The sequence below is a fragment of the Apium graveolens genome, unplaced genomic scaffold (assembly GCF_009905375.1).
Source record: "Apium graveolens cultivar Ventura unplaced genomic scaffold, ASM990537v1 ctg6151, whole genome shotgun sequence".
NCBI classification, from domain to species: domain Eukaryota; kingdom Viridiplantae; phylum Streptophyta; class Magnoliopsida; order Apiales; family Apiaceae; genus Apium; species Apium graveolens.
The window spans coordinates 1-23,711 of NW_027419245.1; the positions used below are offsets into that span (position 1 = coordinate 1).

A 23,711-nucleotide genomic window follows, 5' to 3' on the forward strand; every position below is an offset into this window, starting at 1 on the left:
CTGGATTCAGTAATGCCATATGGTACCATGCAAGATCTACTACTAAGATTGAGGAGAGAATCAGGACTCTGAAAAGAAGCTAGCCAAGCTGGAAAACAGAGTTCAAGTTATTGAAGATTTACAGTGGCTATTCTTCTTCAAATCACAGACCAGACAAATCTTCTCATGCAACTGGCTAAAGCACAAGGCCTAACTCCTCAACTTGATGCTAACAAAAAGGGGGAGAGAGAATCAAAGTAAGGGAGGAGAAAGGACCAACAGAGGGGGAGAAACTTCCAAGTACAAATCAACAAAGGTAATTGTACTTCAATTACTATCTCCAAGCCACCAGTTGCAGATGGTATATATCTAATTAAAGCAGCAGTAGCAAATTTGAAAGTTGCTGAAAAAGGAAAGTTGAGTTTGATCAACTGGGATAAGATGATGAGGAGATACAGAAAAAGTTTGAACTAGTCAAGGAGCCAATTAAGTCAGCCATCCATCACTCTCATGTCAAGCCAATCAGTGTGAATGAGATGAGCATGAACTATCTGGAGAAAGGACAATCTTCCTGCATCAAATCACAAAAGGTTGAAATAATTCTCAAACCAAGGGCAAATTATCCAAGGTCATCTTTGAAGAATCCCTTGGACACTGTGTATGAGACACCCAAGCCTGTTGAAAAGAAGCTTCTGTCAAGATCCATTGTCTTCTATAAAGATCCAGCTGATTCAGCCTCAAAAAGAGAATTGCTAAGATATTCAGAAATGGAAAGGAAATTTGTGTGGTAGCTGGACATCCATAATTTGCTCAAGCAAAGAAAGAAGAGAAAGCAAGATTAAAGAAGGAAAAGAGGCAAGCTGCTCTAGATGCTAAGAAATCTAAACAAAAGAATAGCAGATTGTCATCTTGGCCAAGCTACAGGCTGTAAACTCTTCTCAACAAATTCCCTCTCAACCATCTGAAGCTGCTGAATCAAAGAAGAAGATTGAAGAACAGAAGAAATCCCCAAGAAAGAAGGAATTGGCTAGAAGAATAAAAAGGAAACTGGATGTTATTGATAAGGAATTGGAAGATCAATTTCCTAAGGAATCCACACCAGCTATACTCAAGCATCAAAGCCCTCTGTGGTATTGAAGACATAAGGATGGTGGACCCCTACAGGATATACATGGAGAGCCTATTGTGCCAAAGGATGAGTCAATAGAGTGGGATAAATTACCAATTCCTGACTTCAACTTGCCAATCCTTACCAAGCCAAGGGCAGTCAAGAAAGTGAAGCTGTCACCTCTCAAATCCAAGTTAGTAGTTAAAGCTCAACCCAAGGTCAACAGGGGAGACTACTTGTACTTGTGTGACATCAAAGAATTCTCAGATCTAAACCTTTATCTGGAGGAACTGGATGAAGTAAGGGCAATTGATGCATACAAAAACCTACCTGTAAGGTTGGTGTTCAAGTACAAAGGAGGAAGGGAGATTCCGTGGCCTCTTCACAGGATACTTCAAGAAAGCCAAGCTGTGTTGATCAAAGTCAATTCATCCTTCAAGAAAAACTTTGGGTTCAATGTAACTGCAAGAAGACTAGTATTGAAGAAGATTGAAGAGCTGAGGACTGTTAGAGCTAAAGATGCACTCCCAAAGACTCTAATCATCCCATACACAGGGAGAAGAGTGCATCTAAGGCCCTACTGGCTGATGGAATTCATGGATGACAAGGGTGTGAGAAGATTCTTTAAACTAGAAGACCAATTGAGTATCTCTAGCAATGAGACTCTCTTGGAGATGCAAGAAATGCTAGATCTCTCAAAATCTGATGAACTAGAATTCCACAGGCAGCTCCAGAATCAAATTGAAGAAAACAACAGAAAGGTTGGAAGAAGATCCAAACCTTCAAGAAACTAGAAAAAACCTGCTCAGGCTAGAGGAGCATCTTGAACTGACTGTGAGCCAAACCTTGTACATTTTCTTTAATTGAAGCACTTTCAGTATTATCAACTTATCTTTAAAGATATATGTTTAGGATGTTTTGTTATCATCAAGTATCTCTGAATTTATGGCTACAATTCCAGTAGACATAAATTGGGGGAGATTGTTGTGAATATGTTATGTACCTGATGATCACTTAAACAAAACATCTAAGTAGATTTTACTTAGTGAAATATTGTAGCACTCGACGGATAAGAATTATAGTCCCGACGGATAACTCATTATAGTCCCGACGGATGATTAACTTATTATCCATTGAGTGAGTAGCTTATGTAATAATAAGTTTTTAGCACAGTGATGTATGCACCTTTGTATAGAATATGTAGTAGCATATAAGTCATGTTGACTTTAACTAGATATGCAGAATAGGTTGATTAATTGTACATAAGCAATGTCTTGTAATTCTGTATAAGTGAAATGAAGTCAAGTGCCAAAATAGCTACCGATGAATGATTAACAAAGCCTTCGACGGATGATCAAATGACTATCAACGGATGTTAACATAGCATTCGACGGATGATCAATTAAGTCATCGACGGATGATCTGAAAGTCGACGGATGATCATATCAAGAATTCAAACATCAGTTGAACAGTGAAAGCTGACACACAGCCGTCGAGTTGGATACAAACACATTGTGGAAGCCCATTAACTGGGTAATAGAGAACGAAAAGCAGCAAAGATTAAGACTGTTAGATTTTATATTTGTTCAGTTCTTTTTGACTTTGTAATCTTGGTATTATATAAACTAAGAGAGTAGCAAATAGAAAAATAACTGAGATAGTTGAGAAACACAAAAACAGAGAAATCTTTGTAAGCTTAATTTTTAGCATTTCCTGTATTCTCAGCAGTTCAATTTGTAAGCAGCTGTGAGCATTTCTGCACACAGAGTCCTCTCGATATATTATATATATCTCTGGTGGAATTGTTTAAATCCACCAGAAAGTTTTTAAAGACTCTTGTTTTTAATTACTCATGTTTTGATTCATTTAAGTTTACATTCCGCATTGTGTTAATCAAAACAAATATATCTTTAATCGAGTTGAACATTTTTATTTCAAGAAAAAGGTTCAAGAATTCCATTCAACCCCCTTCTGTAATTCTTGCTATATTGTTAAGGGACTACACTTATACTTTAAAAAAAATGTAACCGTTGGACACCTGTCAGACATGCAGTAATAATGAATAGTTAATGGGCACGGGAAAATAGTAATCATTACTTACCCATTTGCAGGTTTTCAAGGAAAAATCGTTCCTCTTACCCAGTAATTCCATTAATCAAGGTAAATCAGTTTTAATTCAAAATTGAAACTGTTCCCACTTATTCAATTATTTTTCACTGCAACACCAATATTCTGAAAAAAAAATCGAGTGAGAATGACCAAAATAAATCAAGTAAACAAGTACTGATAATGTAAAATCAGAACTTAATTTAAATCAAAATATGAAATGGTCATCAGAATATGAATATTTATCAGGATTTATCAATGCATTACAGAACATCTCAGAGACAAGAACTTGCAAAAAAAGAAATTTTATTAATATATTAAGAGAATACATTCATGAAATTTAAATTACATCAGAACTTTTACAAGATTGTCCTAAGCTGCTAAACCTAACGTCAACAGCCTTTGTCCTAGCTCAAGAAGCAGGGCAAGGCTGACGATGAAGAAAAATAGGAAGAAGAAAATAAATCATTTCTTCTTCCTACTCTCGACAAACAGAATAGCGAGTCTGATGATTCGCTCTTGCTGGCGGAGAGCTTCCAGCCTTTCCTCCTCCAATCGCTCCAGATGGCGATGGTTATCCATGTAGAAGAACAGGAGGTGGGTGAGTACCTCCTGGGGAACTGAGTCCCATATCTCATCAGGAATGGCAGTGACGTGCCATTCCTGCTGCCAGGCTTCACAGATCAGGTCCATGTTGAATGTTTCATAGTTCAAAAATATGTTGTAATTGACTATGGTGTTTTTGATATAAAGAGAATGAAGGTGAGTTTGTGATAAAAGAGTTGATGTGAAGGCTGATGTGAAGTGGTTGTTTATATAGGAAAAAGAATTCCAGGAGACGCAAGGAAATTTAATGCTAACAGGTAGAGTTAATTCTACCTCGTCTCCCTAGACTGGGAAGACGAAAAACAGTCATTAGAAGTGTAAGTCAGGGTTTAATGCGCACAAGTAACAAGTAAACATTATTGTACATGTACGTGAACCACTATCCCTAATGATATTGACTGTTAATATTCTACCCAAACATATTCTGATTTAAAATGAGACTATTTTAGATTTTATCCACAAATAAGTCAAGTAAAGGATCAGATTTTAATATCAGAACTTAGACTTATATTAGAACTTAACAGTTATCAGAACATGATTTCTTAACTCGAAAAATGAATGCCTATCTTAGTAAGTCCTCATACAAATTCTGATATAGATTCTTCAAAACTTAATCATCAGAACGTGCAATCAGAACTTGTCCTCAGAATTTGTGCAATGTGACACAGAAACTGTTCATCTAAAATAACATAGATCACCACAGTAATTTTCATCATTCATATGGAGTGTTTAGTGTGTGCATTAAGCTAAATATCAGACAAAGAGTAAAGTCTGATTCACTTCAGTACATCTTAGAAATAAGGCATAACTAAAACTTTACTAAAAATCTGTCATTATTCTGAAACCTACTATTGAATGAGTTCATGCTTGAGTCCACCTCAACTATTTTGTGCTAATTTTGTGCATCTTTTTAAATTCCATTTTACAGTGGCTTCTAGTGTAAGTGAGTCACGACTGCTTATCAGAATTTATGCTATTATCAGAGTATTTCTCCAGTAACCAGAGAGTGTGAAAAGTCACCAAGAAAATATTTTGCTTTTCTGATGCATATTTACTTAATACCAACAATGCACTTGGGTCGTTCCTTCCAAATTTTTACTCTAGATCTCAAAGGAGTACCTGATTTTAATCCTTGATTCTTTTCTTTTTCTTTTGATAAGAGAGGTTTATCAGCACTTAGGACATTCAACATATTTACTAGCATCAGAACTTAACATATGAGAAGCATTATTCTAGTTTGTGACTTAGTAATAAGATAGACAAAGTAAACTCAACTAGGCTCAATATCAGAATTTGCATGTGTCAATAGATTTCCACAGAAATAATTACTTCTAACATGGGATCCCTAGTTTATTAAAGACTACTAGGTCAGCATCTAGCACAGGTATCCTCATAGGATTGAATAGTTACATAAACAGACATATCACTATCAGAGTTTAGAAAGTTACATCAGACAACAGTCAGTACTTAAGCAAGTTTTAAATTAAGCACAGAATACACAAAGAGAGTAATTTCTGTAAATACTGATCATAAAGTCTGATGCATCAGAACAAAACTAAGCAGATTTAGAAAAAGAACCTGAAACCATTCCAAGTTCATTTACCAATCTTGTAAAAGTAGCTTCACACAATGGTTTGGTGAAGATATCTTCTAGTTGTTGATATGTTGGAACAAAGTGCAATTCCACTGTACCTTCATCCACATGTTCCCTGATGAAGTGGTACCTGATGCTGATGTGCTTTGTCATTGAGTGTTGAACTGGATTACCTGTCATAGCAATAGCACTTTGATTATCACAGTAAATAGGGATTTTGAAATATGTTAACCCATAATCCAATAACTGATTCTTCATCCAAAGAATCTGTGCACAACAGCTTCCTGCAGCAATGTACTCTGCTTCTGCAGTTGATGTGGAAATTGACTTTTGTTTCTTGCTAAACCAAGAAACCAATCTGCCTCCAAGAAATTGGCAGCTTCCACTTGTGCTTTTCCTGTCAATTTTGCAACCTGCAAAATCTGCATCTGAGTAACCTATTAGTTTAAAATCTGATTCTCTGGGATACCACAATCCCAGATCAGCTGTTCCCTTAAGATACTTGAAAATTCTCTTCACAGCTGTTAAGTGAGTTTCTCTTGGATCTGCTTAAAATATTGCACAAAGACAGGTAGCATACATGATATCAGGTCTACTAGCAATTAGATAGAGTAGAGAGCCAATCATACCTCTGTAATCAGTAATATCTACTGATTTACCAGTATCCTTGTCCAGTTTTATTGCAGTGGCCATGGGAATGGATGCACTTGAACAATCTTGCATTCCAAATTTCTTCAACAAGTTTCCGGTATACTTAGTTTGACAAATAAAAGTGCCTTCTTCATTCTGCTTGACTTGAAGGCCCAGAAAATAGCTAAGTTCCCCCATCATACTCATCTGATACCTTGACTGCATCAGTTTGGCAAACTTTTTGCAAAGACTGTCATTTGTAGACCCAAAAATTATATCATCAACATAAATTTGGACCAGAAGTAAGTCCTTTCTATGGTTGAGATAGAACAGTATTTTGTCTATAGTTCCTCTGTTAAATCCACTTTCCAGAAGAAACTGAGCTAAAGTCTCATACCATGCTCTAGGAGCTTGCTTAAGTCCATAAAGTGCTTTATCAAGCCTGTAGACATAATCTGGATATTTGGAATCTACAAAGTCTGGAGGTTGTTCAACATATACTTCTTCCTCCAATTCTCCATTGAGAAAAACACTTTTCACATCCATTTGAAAGATAGTAAACTTTTTGTGAGCAGCATAAGCCAAAAATATCCTTATGGCTTCTAACCTAGCAACTGGTGCAAATATTTCATCATAATCAATTCCCTCCTATTGAGAATATCCTTTTGCAACCAGCCTTGCCTTATTCCTTGTAATTATGCCATCACTGTCAGTTTTGTTTCTGAATACCCACTTTGTACCAATAACAGATCAATTTTTTGGTCTTGGCACTAGGGTCCAGACTTTGTTTCTTTCAAATTCATTTAACTCTTCCTGCATTGCTTGCACCCAATCAGCATCTTGAAGAGTTTCTTCCACTTTCTTTGGCTCAGTCTGAGAAAGAAAAGAATTGTAAAGACATTCATTTGAAGTACCTGTTCTAGTTCTGACACCTGCATCAGGATTTCCAATTATCAAATCAGGTGTATGTGATTTAGTCCACTTCCTTGCAGATGGAAGGTTTTCTCTAGAACTGGATGCTCCCCCATGATCCATGATGTCTTCATTTTCATTTTCTGATCCTCCCCCTGAAACTATGCTCTCTGAGTTAGATTCTTCAGAATTTAGATTTTCAGTACTATCAAAACTTGGTTTATCAGAACTTGACGAATCAGAACTTGAAGAGCCAGATGTATGTTCTGATGCTTCTTGAGATGTGGTAAGATCTTGAGTAGGCTCCCCCTGCATAGGTGCATCTTCCTTTGGCATAGTCACCACAGTTTCAATAATATCAGAGTTTAATCCATCAGAGTTTGCAGTATCAGGACTTATATTGTCAGGATTTTCAGTATCAGAATTTGAATTTTCATTTTCAAATATCAGCTGATCATGATCAATAAAATCTTCAAGTCTAGTAATCTTCTTATCATCAAAAGAGACATTGATAGATTCCATGACCACTCTTGTTCTCAAGTTATAGACTCTGAAGGCTTGTGTGGAAAGTGGATATCCAACAAAGATTCCTTCATCAGCTTTTAAATCAAATTTAGATAGCTGTTCAGGATGAGTCTTAAGAACGAAACACTTGCATTCAAATACATGAAAATACTTCAGATTTGGCTTCTTTTTCTTCACCATCTCATATGGTGTTTTCCCTTGCTTGTTAATGAGTGTTGCATTTTGAGTAAAACAAGTAGTCTGCACAGCTTCAGCCCAGAAATAGGTTGGAAGCTTTGCTTCTTCAAGCATTGTACGTGCAGCTTTAATGAGAGTTCTATTCTTCCTTTCAACAACTCCATTTTGTTGTGGAGTTCCAGGAGCAGAGAATTCCTGCTTGATTCCATGTTTTTTGCAGAACTCTTCCATTATCAAATTCTTGAACTCAGTGCCATTATCACTCCTTATTGTCTTCACAGAATCTTTGACCAATTTATCCAGTTGTTTGACATGATCAATCAAGATAGATGCAGTTTCACTTTTTGTGTGCAAGAAATATACCCATGTGTATCTGGTGAACTCATCCACTATGACCAAAGCATATTTCTTCTTTGCAATAGACATGACATTTACTGGACCAAATAGATCAACATGTAGTAGGTGATAAGGCTCAAGAATTAATGATTCAGTCTTGCTCTTGAATGAGGATATTTTTTGTTTAGCCTTCTGACAAGAATCACAAAGGCCATCAGGAGCAAATACTGACTGTGGCAGTCCTCTCGCAAGATCTTTCTTGACCAACTCATTTATATTGTTGAAATTTAAATGAGAGAGTTTCTTGTGCCAATTCCAGCTTTCTTCAATTGATGCTCTACTCATCAGGCAGATTGCAGAAATATTAGTACTTGTTGAAAGCTTGGCTTCATAGATGTTACCACGCCTGTATCCTTTCAGAACAACTTTTCCTGTAGATTTACTTACAACTTTACAGTGTTCTTCAAAGAAATCAACATGATAACCTCTGTCACAGATTTGACTTATACTCAGCAGATTGTGTTTAAGTCCTGAGACCAGAGCTACTTCATTAATGATGACATTCCCAAGATTGATATTACTATATCCCAATGTTTTTCCAATGTTGCCATCTTCATAAGAAACACTTGGGCCAGCTTTCTCTACAAAGTCTGATAGCAGGGCTTTATTTCCAGTCATATGTCCTGAACATCCACTGTCCAGAACTAGGATGTTTTCCTGTTGCCCTGCAATCACAAAGACCACTAATGATTAGTTTTAAGGACCCAGACTTGCTTGGATCCTTTGGCCTTATCAAGTTTGTTAACATTTGCAGCGAATTTAGCATCAGATTTTATGTTAACATTTTTCTTATCAGAATTTACACTATCAGACTTTGAATCAGAATTTACACTAGAAGGAACAATGGAAACTTTCTTTAAAGAAGGTTTTATTTGATAATAATCATAGTACAAACTATGATATTCCTTACAATTATAAATGGAATGCCATAAACTACCACAATAAAAACAAGGATTTTGTGGCTTATATCTAACAGACTGACTCTTAACTCCTGACTTTGAAGGTAAGGAGTTTATGTTCTTATTCTTCCTGCAAAAAGAAGCCAGATGGTTAGAACTTCCACAGTTATGACATGTTTTCCTAGGAGCTTTAGGAACAGGTTTATAATCATTGCTTTTATTCACACCTTCCTTTCCATTCCTATTTTTCCTAGGTGATTTTACCTTGTTTGCATTCTTAACATCTTTCAGCTTATGCTTAAGCTGCTTCTTTGTCATTAAGCCTATGTTTACTTCAGCTGTATTTTCCTGTTTCAGTTTGTCAGAAGTTGATTCCTTTTTAACTTCTGATTTCTCATTATCAGACTTTACAGCTACAAACTTAACAGGTTTTAGCTTTGGCTTTTGCTTAACAATAACAGGCTTAATTTCTACAGTTCCTTTATCATTGTTCTCCTCTCCATAGCCTAAGCCCTCTTTCCAGTTTTCACTACTTAGCAAATTTTGAGTTGTTCTGCCAGAGTTAGTCCAAGTCCTGATAACCTCTCTTTCCTTTTCTAACTCAATTTTTAGAGATTCATTCATTTTTAGCACTTCATCCCTAACATAAAAAGCATCATCTCTATCTTTCTAAGTTTGATGGAACATAACTAACTCTTTTTCTAAGAAATCATTTCTTTTCTTAAAAGCAAGATTTTCAGAAGTTAATCTTTCACATGTTAAAGTTTGATCTCTATAACTAACAAACATGGTTTTAAGATATCTTCTCAACTCATTAATATCATTAGTATGAAAAGCATAAGTAGTTTGAGGAACCTTTGATTCAGCAGCTTCAGAACTGCTTTCAGCACTTGCCTTATCAGCATTTGCCATCAATGCATAATTCTCCTCACTTTCAGAATCTGAGGTGTCTGTCCAGCTTTTCTTATTTGTGACAAAAGCCTTGCCTTTGTCACTCTTCACTTTCTTGCAATCAGGAGATATGTGGCCTTTCTCACCACAGTTATAGCATTTGACATTGGTATAATCTCCTCTGTCAGACTTTCCTCCTTTGCCCTCAGATCTTCTGAAATTCTTCTTATCAGAACTTGTGCCTTTCCTGGAAAACTTCATTTCCTTCCTGAACTTCCTGTATGCAATCTTTGTGATCCCTTTCACCATAAGAGCACACAGCTTCATCATCTCTTCATCAGCATCCGTCTCAGGCAAGCTTTCAGATTCTGAGTCATCATCACTTTCAGAACTTGATGACTCAGTATCAGACTTTGTGAAAAGAGCTTTACCCTTGTCTTTCCTTGAGGTAGCTTCCTTGGGGGATTCTTCTTCAGCTTTAAGAGCAACTGTCCTTGACTTTCCTCCTTTCCTCTTGCTTCTTTGTTCCATCTCAAGTTCATGAGTCTTGAGCATTCCATAAATTTCATCAAGAGTTGTTTCATCAAGATTGTAGTTGTCTCTTATTGTTGTAGCCTTCAAATCCCAGCATTCAGGAAGAGCTAACAGGAATTTAAGGTTTGAATCTTCAAGATCATACTCCTTATCAACCAGTGACAGATCATTCAAGAGTTTGACAAATCTATCATATAAATCAGTCAATGACTCATTAGCCTTTGAGTCAAAGTGTTCATACTCTTGAGTGAGTATTATCTTCCTGTTCTTCTTAATCGTATCAGTTCCCTGACACCTTGTTTCCAGGGCATCCCATATCTCCTTTGCAGTCTTGCAGTTTATTACCCTGTTTGACATTACATTATCAATGGCACTATGCAGTAAGTGTCGTACCTTAGCATCCTTAGCAATTGATGCGATATCTTCAGCAGTGTAATCACTCTTCTCCTTTGGTACAGTCTTTGCTGCTTCACCTGCAACTGCAACAGCGAGCTTGGTTGGTTTGTGAGGCCCTTCCTTGATTCTATCAAGATATTCAGGATCTGTCGCTTCCAGAAACATGGTCATCCTCACCTTCCATATGGGATATTCAAATGGTCTTAATATGGGAACTCTGATGGTCTCATATCGGCTTTGAATTTGTGTCTTTGGAGGATCTTCTGTTTTGGTGGGCTTAGTTGGAGTTTCTGTTTCAGACATGATTGTGTTTGGATCTTAAACTGTTTGTGCGTTAACAGATTAGCTCTGATACCACTTGTTAGGTCACACACACACTGTAGAGGGGGTGAATACAGTGTATAGTACAATCAAATCGAACTTTAATAACTCAAGTAACAGAAAACAAACTTTATTGAAACAATAAACTCTGTTACAGTATGGAACTGCTACCTCTCAGTGATGAACAAATATCATGAGAGCTGCTAGGGTTACAATGAATAATCTTCTCGAATATGATAACACTTATAGTGTAAACCCTATGTCTGTGTTTTTATACTACACAGTTACAAGATAATTGCTAATTGATATGGAATATAATTCTTCTTCCTAAAATATATCAATCAGATATCTTTTCTTCCAAGTATTCTATTCTTCATAGAATTCCTTCTTCATGCACATCTCTTCCTATGTTTATCTCGATCTTCTTTCCTTTAATCAGCTGTTGTCCTTATCTGAACGTCCTTCAGTACTTAAGTTCTTATATCCATCTTCTGATAATTATCTCCTGATAATATAAGTACTGATATCCTTAAGTCCTGACTTCCAGTAAGTACTGATTTATCCTGTTTAAGATCTGAAAACTAAACATAAATCATATTAGCCATGACATTATCAAATATATCTAACAGATCTCTATCATAAAAAATATCGAGCATGATTTCCCGGTCCCAATCTTTAGTGTCTACCTTAAACAAAGACGCCACATTTTGATTGAGTAAATCTGGTGAGGTAGATTCTATATACGGGTTTCTTTGGTCATGTAACCAAGGATGATTTAAAATTCGGATGTCCATCCCATTACCAATTCGCCAACTTGACCATGCAGACATGACTTTCCCTACTTCACAAATGCTTCTCAATATGAAACTTGGGCTACTTCCAAGATCAACATTCAAGAAATCACCATTTGCATAATATTTGCCCTTGTACACCTGGGCTACAAGGCTCTCGTGATTGGTGAGAAGTCTCCAGCATTGTTTCCCCAACATGGCTATATTGAAATCTCGAAGACACCTAAATCCTAAACCCCCTGAAAGCTTATGCTTTGACATTCTTTTCCACGACATCCATCCAATTTTTGAGTTGTTTTTCTGATTGGAATTCCAGAAATTTTTTGCCATACAGCCCTCAATATCTTTTATCAGATCGGCTGGGAGTAAAAAGACATACATAGCATATGAGGGAAGGACTTGAGCTACCATTTTAAACAGAATCTCCTTGGCTGGTCGAGATATTTTCTTTTTGTTCCAACTTTGCACACTAGCTTTCACCTTGTCCTTTAGTACCCAAAGATGATCGACTTATTATGGCCTAAAATATTGGGCAAACCCAAATATTTCGAAGAAGAATCAGCTTTCGATATTTGAAGTTCTTGACAAACCAGGTTTTTGTTGTAGTCAATCACAATAGCACTGAAAAAACTGATGACTTGTTTCTATTAATTCTTTGGCATGGAGCATTCTCGTATTTATTCAGCAATTCCACTACTTTGTTAGCTTCCTCTGTATCTACCTTGCAATGGATATAGTTGTCATCCGCAAATAACATGTGACTTATTACAGAAGCTTTCCTACAAATTCGAACATCATGCAGCCATTTTTGTCGTTCATACTTCTTAAGAAGAACTGTTAAACGTTCCGCACACACAATAAATAGATATGGAGACAGTGGGTCTCCCTGTCTCAAACCTCGAGTTAGAACTATTGGACCAAGAGTAAGCTCACCATGCACAATGTTGTACTCGACTGTCGAAACACATTGAATGATTAAATGTGTCCACCAGGTACTAAATCCCATGACAAGTAAGATGTCTTGTAAAAACTTCCACTCAACCCTATCGTATGCCTTCGACATATCTAGCTTGAGTGCCATGAACCCTTTCATACCAAATTTCTTTCTTTTTAAATAATGCATAACCTCGAATGAGATCATGATATTATCCGTGATTAACCGACCTAACAAGATGGCACTTTGAGTCGCTAAAATACTCGTATCCAGAATTTTCTTAAGCGGGTTGGCCATCACTTTCGTGACAATCTTCATCACAACATTGCATAAAGCAATTGGTCGTAAATCAGTTAACAAGGACGGGTGCTTCTTCTTTGAAATTAACACGATATTAGTGGCATTCATGTTGTCTCCAATTACTCCACTCATGAAGAAATTTTGTGTCAAATAAACCACATCCTTTCCTACTATCTTTCAATTCTTTTAAAAGAATGTCGGTGTAACACCCCCAAATCTGGGGTCGGGGATCCGGGTTGTCACGAGTTCCATTTCCCTTAATAACACTTAATATTAATAAACAACCAACTACTGCATACTGTGACCCCACAATATACACACACACCACAAGTTATAGTCTCAGAGATGAATACCAAAAATAACACAAGTTATTTTATTCCACAATTATAAGTCATGACACCTCAAAAGGGTTTCTGAATAAATTTACATATTCTTTGCCATTATTACAATTTATAATATACATAAGTCTGGTACATCAATTGTTGAAAACCTAGCCTATTGGTAGTTACTACCTCAGCTACAGCGGCATCAATGCCTACAGGAAACTGCGGAACGTTTCCTATCCGCTCGTGAATTGGGAGCTTGATCTTGTTCATCTTGTCTATCCGTTGTTATGTTATGAAAGAATAAAGCAAGGGTGAGCAACACGCCCACCAAAATTACATGTATAATAATTTACAATATATGAGTATTCTCATAGTACTCATGAAAGTCTTGGTCAAATAAAAATGAACCAAGTTGATATCTTAACGCGACCAAATCGCAAAATATTTAATATTTATGTATATATACTTTTCAAAATCTTGGAAGTCCCCTTCCATGCATAATATACACAGAGTTCCAGTCTATAACTGTATAAAGATATCGTTGCAAGGTGATCTCATATATCTAACCTTGTCTCAACGTTTTTCGGAAAATCTTTGTCATACATAAGATAATCATTTACTAGATTTAAGTTAAAAGATGATGTTACAAGATACCCCAATATACTTGTATCTTTTACGAATACTACTTGAACTACCACCGTTCAAGGTATAATCAGTTTCAAAAGTTCATCACATAGATGAGACTACAAGATAAGACTTGAATAGATTCAATAATTGAAATATCATTTAAAAAATGAAGTTACTAGATACTTCATTAATTCCCGATATATATACACCTATATATATATCTCATACATTCCTTGAAACCCTCTATTATGAATAGTATAAACAGAGTTATAATACCCAATGAATTTGGAACGAAGAGAATTTTGGCATAAACCCGATATCTTGCTGATCAGGCAATGATACCAATAAGTAACATTTTCTACTGTAGATGGATGAATTCCTCGCCGGTCATCACCCTGGTCGTATTAGGACCTCGCGCTAGACCGTTACCCGGCCACTCATGCGTGGATGGACTGTCACCCAGCCTCTTACACCTTGATAGACCATACCCCGGCATGTCGCTTATGTCGACCTAATTAGATGGACTTACTTCCCGAATGTTGGGAAAGTAATCAAATTCTTTTATCAAAACAACAACCTCGTTGCGAACATAAAATACACCACAGAGCCGGATCCCTCAGATTTTTAAACGAGTATTTAAATCCCCTTCGAAAGGAAGATCTTAAATTTGAAAACGAGTTTTGGGATCCACTATAACTTTTAATATCATTTTGAAAACTCAAAAACATTTTAAAGAATGTTTAGAGTAATGATGATTTAATAAAATAAATCAATCCCGATATATTAGAAAATATCTGAATATTATTATTTAAATAATATTCCCATAAGGATAATCTTTATAAAAATATTGAAGTAGAAGTTTTAAAACTCATACTTGAAATGAATAATAAATAACAAAAGATATACTTATACGAAAGTACCATCTTTATTTGAATAATTGAAAATAAGTTTGATTATTATTCAAAACTATCGAATATACCTTATCTGATTAGTAGTTATAAAAACTATATATATATATATATAATAGTCGGGAACATCGACTCCCGGTTTAGAAAAATGTTCACCTTTGGGTCCCCTATACTAAGGGTATACGCAACTACTGCTTATCTCTAGCATAGGTATTATGCAATTTATAAGCATTTGAATTGATAATAGAATATCAAGATTTCACAACATGCATATATATACCATATCAACATGCTCCAATATATCACAAGATTTGATAATAAAAGTCATGCACTTATCTCAAGATAATGCATCAATATATTTACATCACAACAACAGTATAACGGGTAGAAAACTTTCCTGAGTGTTCCGGGGGTAGATTTATGCTTAGAGTGGGTCCGGTAACCTATGAACAACAACATAAGCCGGAATTAGACCACGGTCGCTTAAGAAACTAGTCAAAACTCACTCATACCCTAACGGTCGCTTATGGTCGCTTATACGCTTAACGATTTGCATTAATCGCTTGCGTACCCTCGGTTCCACCAATTTTAATAAATTAACCGTTATGAATTTTAAGGCGACTCTTTCGTGAGTACTTTTCCAACTTCCTAATCCACCTTACATAATTGTTTCTTAATCCAATTAGTCTTTTAGGGGCCTTAACAAGGTTTCAAAGTTAAGCGAGGGGTAAAGGTTCATTCGCGAAACTCCGTAACTTAAAACGGTCGTTTCTCCTAAACCGTACATCAGATCTAAGCGAACCACATACCAAAACGAAGATTACGACATGATCTAGCTAAACATGGCAAAGTTACAGATTTTTCAGTGAGTTATCTGGTCCAAGATTCATGTACAACAGTCTAAGGAAAACGGGCATTACGACGGCTATGTTTACGAGTTTTCCAAGTTTCTCACTACACCAAAACCTCACCAAACAACCCACAATTATTAACACATCAAAACCTCAACTAAATAATACTATACCAGTCCTTATTCTCCAGATTCTTCATCTCAACCAACCACAATCAAGTTCTATTAACTATAACAATATTCATTCACCAAATCACTCCAAATTCAAATCAAACTACTAATAATCAAAGATCATGCTTCTCATTTAGAAAACCAACAATCAAACTCACTAATAATCAAAGTAAAGGCTAGGGTTTGAAGTTTATACCTTCTTGGGAGGTGTTAAGTTGCTAGGAAGCCTTAGGGAGCCTCCTACAAGCTTGATCTTTCCAAAGAAATCAAGAACACAAAGTTAGGCTTTGAAGTTTCTAAAATTACGATTGAAAGAACTGTAAAAATGAGGGTCTTACCATGCTTATTTGGATGAGACTTGTACAAGAGTTGTAGGTCATCTCAGTACCTTTCCAACGAGTTATAGAAAACAACATTTGAGTGAGTATTGAAGGAGATATGGCAGTTTGAAGTTGCTGGTTTGTTTTGGCCGAGAGCTTTTTGGTTGGGTGAGGAAGATAAGTTTTTCCCTTGGTTTTGTCTTGGAATGTGTGAAAGAATGCTTGTTTGCAATTGATCTTTGCTAAACTATGTAGAGTTTACTTTATTAAAATGCTTGCATCACCTAGATGACATCACTTCCATGCCACATATCCAAATCTTATGGTGTGATGATGTCACCTTCTCTTTTAACCACATATTTTAGCTTCTCTTGGAAGCTTCCTACACATTCTAATTGTATGTGCTTGTTCCTTGGTCGATTATTTATTTTACGGTTCGCTTAACTCTCATTCACGTTAATCATTTAAAGGATCATATCCGGGATCTCATTACTTGGGTTACCCTAAACCTTTTACAATCTTTTATATTCCTTTTATGATCCTATCTTATAATCCTTGAATTTAAATTCTTTTAATCATGTTACCTTATACTCATTTCTTTCGGTATCTGGTGGATTTTCGGGAAAAATCAAAGTGTTCGAATTTTGATTCTGACGATCTTTACATACATCATTTACTTTATGGAATACTAATATGATCTTAGAATTTCCATAACAGTACTCCTATATAGCATGGTCTGATAATTTTCCTTAATCAGCATCATCAACAAAAAGTTACTATTCATCAGTGTTTCAAAAATTCCAAAAATTGGGGTTATTACAGTCGGGGTCATGCCATCTGGCCCCGGTGCTTTATCAGAATGCATGTGAAAGGCTGCATCTCAAACCTCCTCATCAGAAATAGGCCTGAGTAACTCTGCATTCTGCTGCTTTGTCATAACCTTACTAATGTAACTCAACACTTCATTTGTATGGGTAGTAATGGTTGTGAATAGTTGTTGAAAATAATTTTGAATCATGTCTCCCAACCCCTCATTCCACTCAACCCAATCTCCTGCCTCCGATTTCAATCTTTGGATATGATTGTTACGCTTTCTTTTGCTACACGAAGCATGGAAATACTTTGTATTTTTATCACCTGCTTGCAACCAAAGTTGTTTCGACCTCTACCTCCAAAATATTTCTTTCTGGTCAAGAATGAGGCGCAACTGTTTCTTCGTACTCTCATAATCATCCATGAATTGAGTATCTTGTTTCTGTCTTAGGGCCTTCAGCTTAATTTTACACTCTTTTATATGCTTGCCAAAACAGCTCGTTATCTCTCTTCCCCATATGTCTACTTTCAGCACATTTCTTGACCTTCTAACTAACACTACAGTGTATATCCTCCTCCCACCGATCTTTAATTATCTGAAAACATGTAGGGTCAGTCAGCCAGGCATTCTCAAAGTGAAAATGTCATTGATTCTTACCTCTTATCCGTTGTTCTGGGATTAAGAGAAGCGGGCTATGATCCGATGGAGACCCCTCCAAGTTATAAACTTTCGCCATTTGATCAAGATCCTATCTAACCGAATTTCGATCCAGTTCTCAATTTTTATTCCCCGTTCCCAAGTATATTGATGCCTGATAATATCAAGATCTTGTAGCTCAGCATCCAACAAACACTCATTGAAGCCTTCAATTAAATTATTAGGGTAAGCTGCTCCTCATCTTTTATCATCCTGAGAAGTTACATTATTGAAGTCCCCAACCAAACACCGGGGTAAATTGGCATCACGGGATAAGTTGCGCAAAAACTCCCAGGTTTTGAATCTTTGAGTTCTTGATGGTTCCCCATATATACCTGTCAGTCGCCATTCCTTGTTGTCTCCCATGTTGATCGAAATATCTATGTGGTTTTTAGAAACACTTAGCAGCGTGACCTTCTCCGCATCTTGCCAAAACATGGCTATACCCCCACCCTTTCCTTGAGGTTCAACTGTGATGAAACCTTCAAAATTTAATTAAATACAAAGCTCTTCCATCTTTTTATACCTAGTGATTATTTCACTTAGAAAAATAAATGATGGTTTCTCTGATCAGGTTACGTCTTTAAGGAACTGAATTTTTTCAGGTGAACCCATGCCCTGGCAGTTTCAAGCTAAAATATTCATAATGTATTAGGTCACACACACTGTAGAAGGGGGTTGAATACAGTGTTTATCACAATCAAATCGAATTAAGGAACTCAAGTAACAGAAAACAAATTTTATTCAACACAATAAACTCTGTTACAATATGGAACTGTCCTCTCTCAGTGATGAATAAATTATCACGAGAGCTATTTGTTGGATTTTTAACGCAGCGGGGGCATGGCAAAACACTTTTACACATACAAAATCCAAATAAGAGCATATAAATCGTGAATAAAAATTCGAGGGATCGAATCTAACCTTTTAAAATAATTCGGAGACAACGATCAGAGATCCTTAGCAGTTGCTCCTCAAGTGTGAAGCACTCCACCGGTATCCACCAAGAAAACGATGTTAAGGAGGAGGAAGAAGGTGGAGAGAATTGGGTTTTCCAAACTTTTTGGGTTTTCGGGTTCGATGGGGTTAGAATAAAATTAGGGTCTATAATAGTGTATTTATAGGCAAAATTTTCAGCTGAAATTTTCCCATAAATAATATTATTATTATCCCATTTATTATTCTCATTAATAATTAAAACACATTTTAATTATTAATCCTTTTTCTAAACACTTTAGAAATAATTCTCTCTCTTGATTTAATTTCCAAAAATTAAATCCTTAATTAATAATATTAAGAACTTTTCTTAATTAATTTATAATCAATTAAATCTCATTTAATCAATTATTAAATTTGCCAATTAATTATTTATTTCATAAATAAATAATTATTAGCCATTATTAATTAATTCCTCCACCAATAAATCATTCTCTTTTTATGGTGTGACCCTGTAGGTTCAATATTAAGCCGGTAGTAGAAATAAATAATAATAAAACTATTTTATCATTATTTATATAAATTCTCTAATTTATTAAATATGATTAATTAATTAATCACATTTATTCTACATCGTGAGTGATGCTTCTCAACATATCACGACTATCCGGATAATATGAATTCACTGCTTAGAATACCAAGAACCTGTCAGTGAATAGTTACCGTACAATAAACTCCTTCTACCCTACAATGTCCCGATTAAATACAAGGCATAGATCTCGTGTCAAGCCTATCTAATTCAATCACTTGCTTACCATTTACTATGCGTAGTTTTATGCAAATTAGAAACTCCTTTCTAATTTCATTTACTCTGGCCAGAGATTCCTGAACTAGCATAAGTGGATCAGCCTTGAACATTCGCTTCCTTCACTGGAAGGGGTAGATCCTTTATTGATCATACACTATCTTCGTGTACAAATTCCTATACCCAGAAGAGCCCTAATAATTGTCCCTGGAGACTAAGAACTAAACCAAAGCATAGTTCAGTGTACACAAGATGACTATGATGACCTCAAGTCTAAGGATACTTGTACAACTATCACTAAGCGAACAACTGCTGACACGTGAGTGAACTCCATCAGTTGTTCAGCTAGGCGAGTCATGTTCAGTGAACTTATTCTATAATAAGCACCTACATACTAGCTATAGTGTCACCACACAAATGTCTATGAGAACAGATATCCTTCATAATGAAGCAAGCATAGTATGTACCGATCTTTGCGGATTATTAATTACCAGTTAGTAATCCTATGACCAGGAACTATTTAAGTTTAGAGTTATCATCTTTTTAGGTCTCACTATTATGATCTCATCATAATCCATAAAAAGCTTTACTCTAAACTATGGTATATCTTATTTAAACACTTAAATAGATAAAGCCCGTAATAAAAACAAAACAAGTCTTTATTAATATCAATGAAATCAAAACAGATTACATAAAAGTTATTCCTAAATCCTAATACACGATTGGACTTAGGACATATTCCTTTCACTGTTAGGGTTACAATAAATAATAACTTCGATTATAATAACACATATAGTGTAAACCCTATGTCTGTGTTTATATACTACACAGTTACAAGATAATCTCTAATTGATATTAAATATGATTATGTATCCTAAAATATATTAATTAGATATCTTTTTTTCCAAGTCTTATATTTTCCATAGAAATCTTCTCCATGCATATCTCTTCTTTATTTAGTCTTGATCTTCTTTCCTTTCAATCAGCCTTTCCTTAACTGTTCGTCCTCCCGTACTTAAGTTCTGATATCCATCTTCTGATAATTATCTCCTGATAATTTAAGTACTGATATCCTTTAGTTCTGACTTCCAGTAAGTGTTGATTTCAGTAAGTACTGATATTTCCTATTTGTTAAGATCTGAAAACTAAACATAAAACACATTAGACATGACATCTCAAATATATCTAACAATCTCCCCCAACTTGTAAATTAGCATAATATAAAATTTCAATGTATATTTGATGATGTCAAAAACATTAAGTACAAATGCATATGAGAATTTGACTAAGAAACTACAACTTACAGTATTTGTAGCTTTTACCATCCTTAAAGTCCAATATCAGCTTTAGTCGTAGTAAGCAGCATTCGCAAGCAAAATCCGAACTGATTTTAACAGGGCTACAGGTAAAAGATTTCATCAAAGTCAATCCATTGCCTTTGTTTGAATCCTTTTCCCAAAAGCCTGGCCTTAAAGGTCTCCACCTGGCCATCTGCTATAATCTATCTTTTGTATACCGTATACATAGATTCCATTCTGGATTTCATGGCACTATGCCATTTCTCTGAGTCAACACTACTCATAGCCTCATTATATGTCACAGGGTCGTCATCATTAATGATCGACAACTCATTGTCATTCTCAATGACAAGGCCATATTACCTCTCAGGTTGGCGATATATTCTCCCTGATCTATGAATGGGCTATTCCACAAAAGGTTGTTCAGTCAGAACAGGTGTTTCCACTTGATCCGTAGTAGTTTGTGCTTCTTGAACTTCATCAAGTTCAATTTTGCTCCCCCTGTTTCCTTCAAGGATAAACTCCTTTTCCAAGAAGGTAGCATGTCTGGAGACAAACACCCGATGATCGGTGTAAAAGTAATACCCTAAAGTCTCTTTAGGATATCCCACAAAACTACATTTTACGGATCGATATTCCAGCTTATCTGGGTCAACTTACTTGACATAAGTTGGACATCCCCAAATCTTAACGTGTTTAAGACTCGGTTTCCTTACTTTCCATATCTCATACGGAGTTTGAGGAACAGATTTGGAAGGCACCTTATTCAGTAAATATGCTGAGGTTTCCAATGCATAACCCCATAGGAATACTAGAAGATTTGCATAGCTCATCATGGACCAAACTATGTCTAACAAAGTTCGATTTCTCCTTTCAGATACTAATCTGGAGGAGTCCACTGGGAGACTATACCATTTACTTTGAGATAATCCAAAAACTCTCCATTCAAGTATTCACCACCTCGATCTAATCGAAGAATTATAATACTATGTTTGGTTTGTTTCTCCACTTCATACTTATACTCTTTGAACTTTTCAAAGGCTTCAGACTTGTGTTTCATCAAACACATATCCGAATCCAGATCTATCATCTATGAAAGTAATGAAGTATGAAAATCCACCCATGGCTTGCGTAGACATTGGTCCACATACAACTGTGTGTACCATTCCTAGCAAATTTGCAGTCCTCTCTCCATGTCTACTAAATGGAGACTGCAATGCCACTATAAAGTGAGATTTTCATCATCCCTTTTCTTTTATTAGTTTGTTCAATCTGAAGTAAATTATGTCACATATATACAGACCATTATTTAAAGCACCACGTCCATAAAGAATATTATCTCTTAGAATAGAACATTCATTATTCTCAATAATAAATGAAAATCCAGCCAAGTCTAACATGGGAATAATATTCCTCAAAATCGAGGGAACAAAATAACAATTATTTCAAACAATAGTCTTGCCCGTAGGCATATGTAAATGAAATGATTCTACATCTTCAGCAGCAACTCTTGCTCCATTTCCATCAGTAGAATCACCTCCTCTTCCTCAAGAGTCCTACTTCTCCTTGGTCCCTGCAACAAATTGCAGATATGAGAACCACAGGCGGTATCTAATACCCAAGTAGAAATGACATATTCACTTCTATCATGAACATACCTGAATCAGAAGCGGTAGTCTCACTACCCTTCTTCTTCAATTCTGCAAGGTAAACCTTGCAGTTCCTCTTCCAGTGCCCCACCTTGTTACAGTGAAAGCAAACAACTTTGCTCTCGGGGTCTTCAGCTTTTGGTGGAACCGGCGTTTTCTCACCTACTTTCTTCTTCTTGGAAGAGTTCCTCTTCCTTTTCTTAGGATTGGAACCTTCACCAATTAGAAGAACAGAACTCTTCTTTAGGGGGAAAATTCGATTCCGCAGTCTTCAACATGTTGTGGAGTTCAGGCAGGCTGACATCCAACTTATTCATATGAAAGTTCACAACAAACTGCGAGAACGAACTCGGAAGCGATTGCAAGACCAAGTCTTGGCTCAGCTCCCCATCCATGGCAAAACCAAGTTGTCCAAGACGTTCAATCAAATTGATCATCTTAAGTACATGGTCATTCACAGATGATCCCTCAGACATCCTACAACCGAACAACTCCTTTGATATCTCATATCGAGCTGTCCTCCCTGCCACATCATACAACTCTTGTAAATGCATAAGGATAGTGTGAGCATCCATATGCTCATGTTGCTTCTGTAGCTCAATGTTCATGGAAGCTAGCATGATGCATTGAGCAACATTTGCATCATCTATCCACTTACGATACACAACATGTTCATCATTATGTGCATCACTAGCAGGTTCAGTAGGCTTAGGTGAGTCAATCACGTATTCCAGCTTCTCAATCCTGAGAACAATTCTCAAGTTTTGAAGCCAGTCAGCATAATTAGGACCAGTCAATTTGTGAGCATCTAGTATGCTCCTGAGTGATAGTGCAGAAGACATAACGTACAAAGTAAATCTGTAAATGATAAACATATAATAACACTTAGCAAATATTCAATTTCATTTTAAAACACTACATGAATCGGGTCTTTATTCATAAGTGGCTCCCACTAGTTTATCTAATTTATTCAACCCCCTACGTGAAAAATTAAGCATTCATAATGCTAGTGGGATTAGGGATCCTACATTCCATTACACGACCCCGGCTGTAGCACAAACCGCCATGTAATGTTCAATAGGCAGACAACTCTTGTCAATTACATCTCATGTTATTCCCTAATCAAACTTTAGCCTCTTGAATAATTGAGTCTCGGCTGTAGCACGACAAACTCAATATTCTAAGTCAAGTCTAACCCAACATTCCGTACAG

The 23,711-nt window shown here is 36.1% G+C and overlaps 1 protein-coding gene across 1 annotated transcript; it reads right to left on the reverse strand.

Annotated features, from left to right (window-relative positions):
• Positions 1–11,760: 11,760 nt before the first annotated feature.
• Positions 11,761–12,276, reverse strand: LOC141703057 (putative mitochondrial protein AtMg00310; the record flags this gene model as incomplete). Its single annotated transcript, XM_074506671.1, has 1 exon — positions 11,761–12,276. A coding segment is annotated over exon 1 (516 nt), but the record flags the coding sequence as incomplete, so codon positions are not given.
• Positions 12,277–23,711: the final 11,435 nt, after the last annotated feature.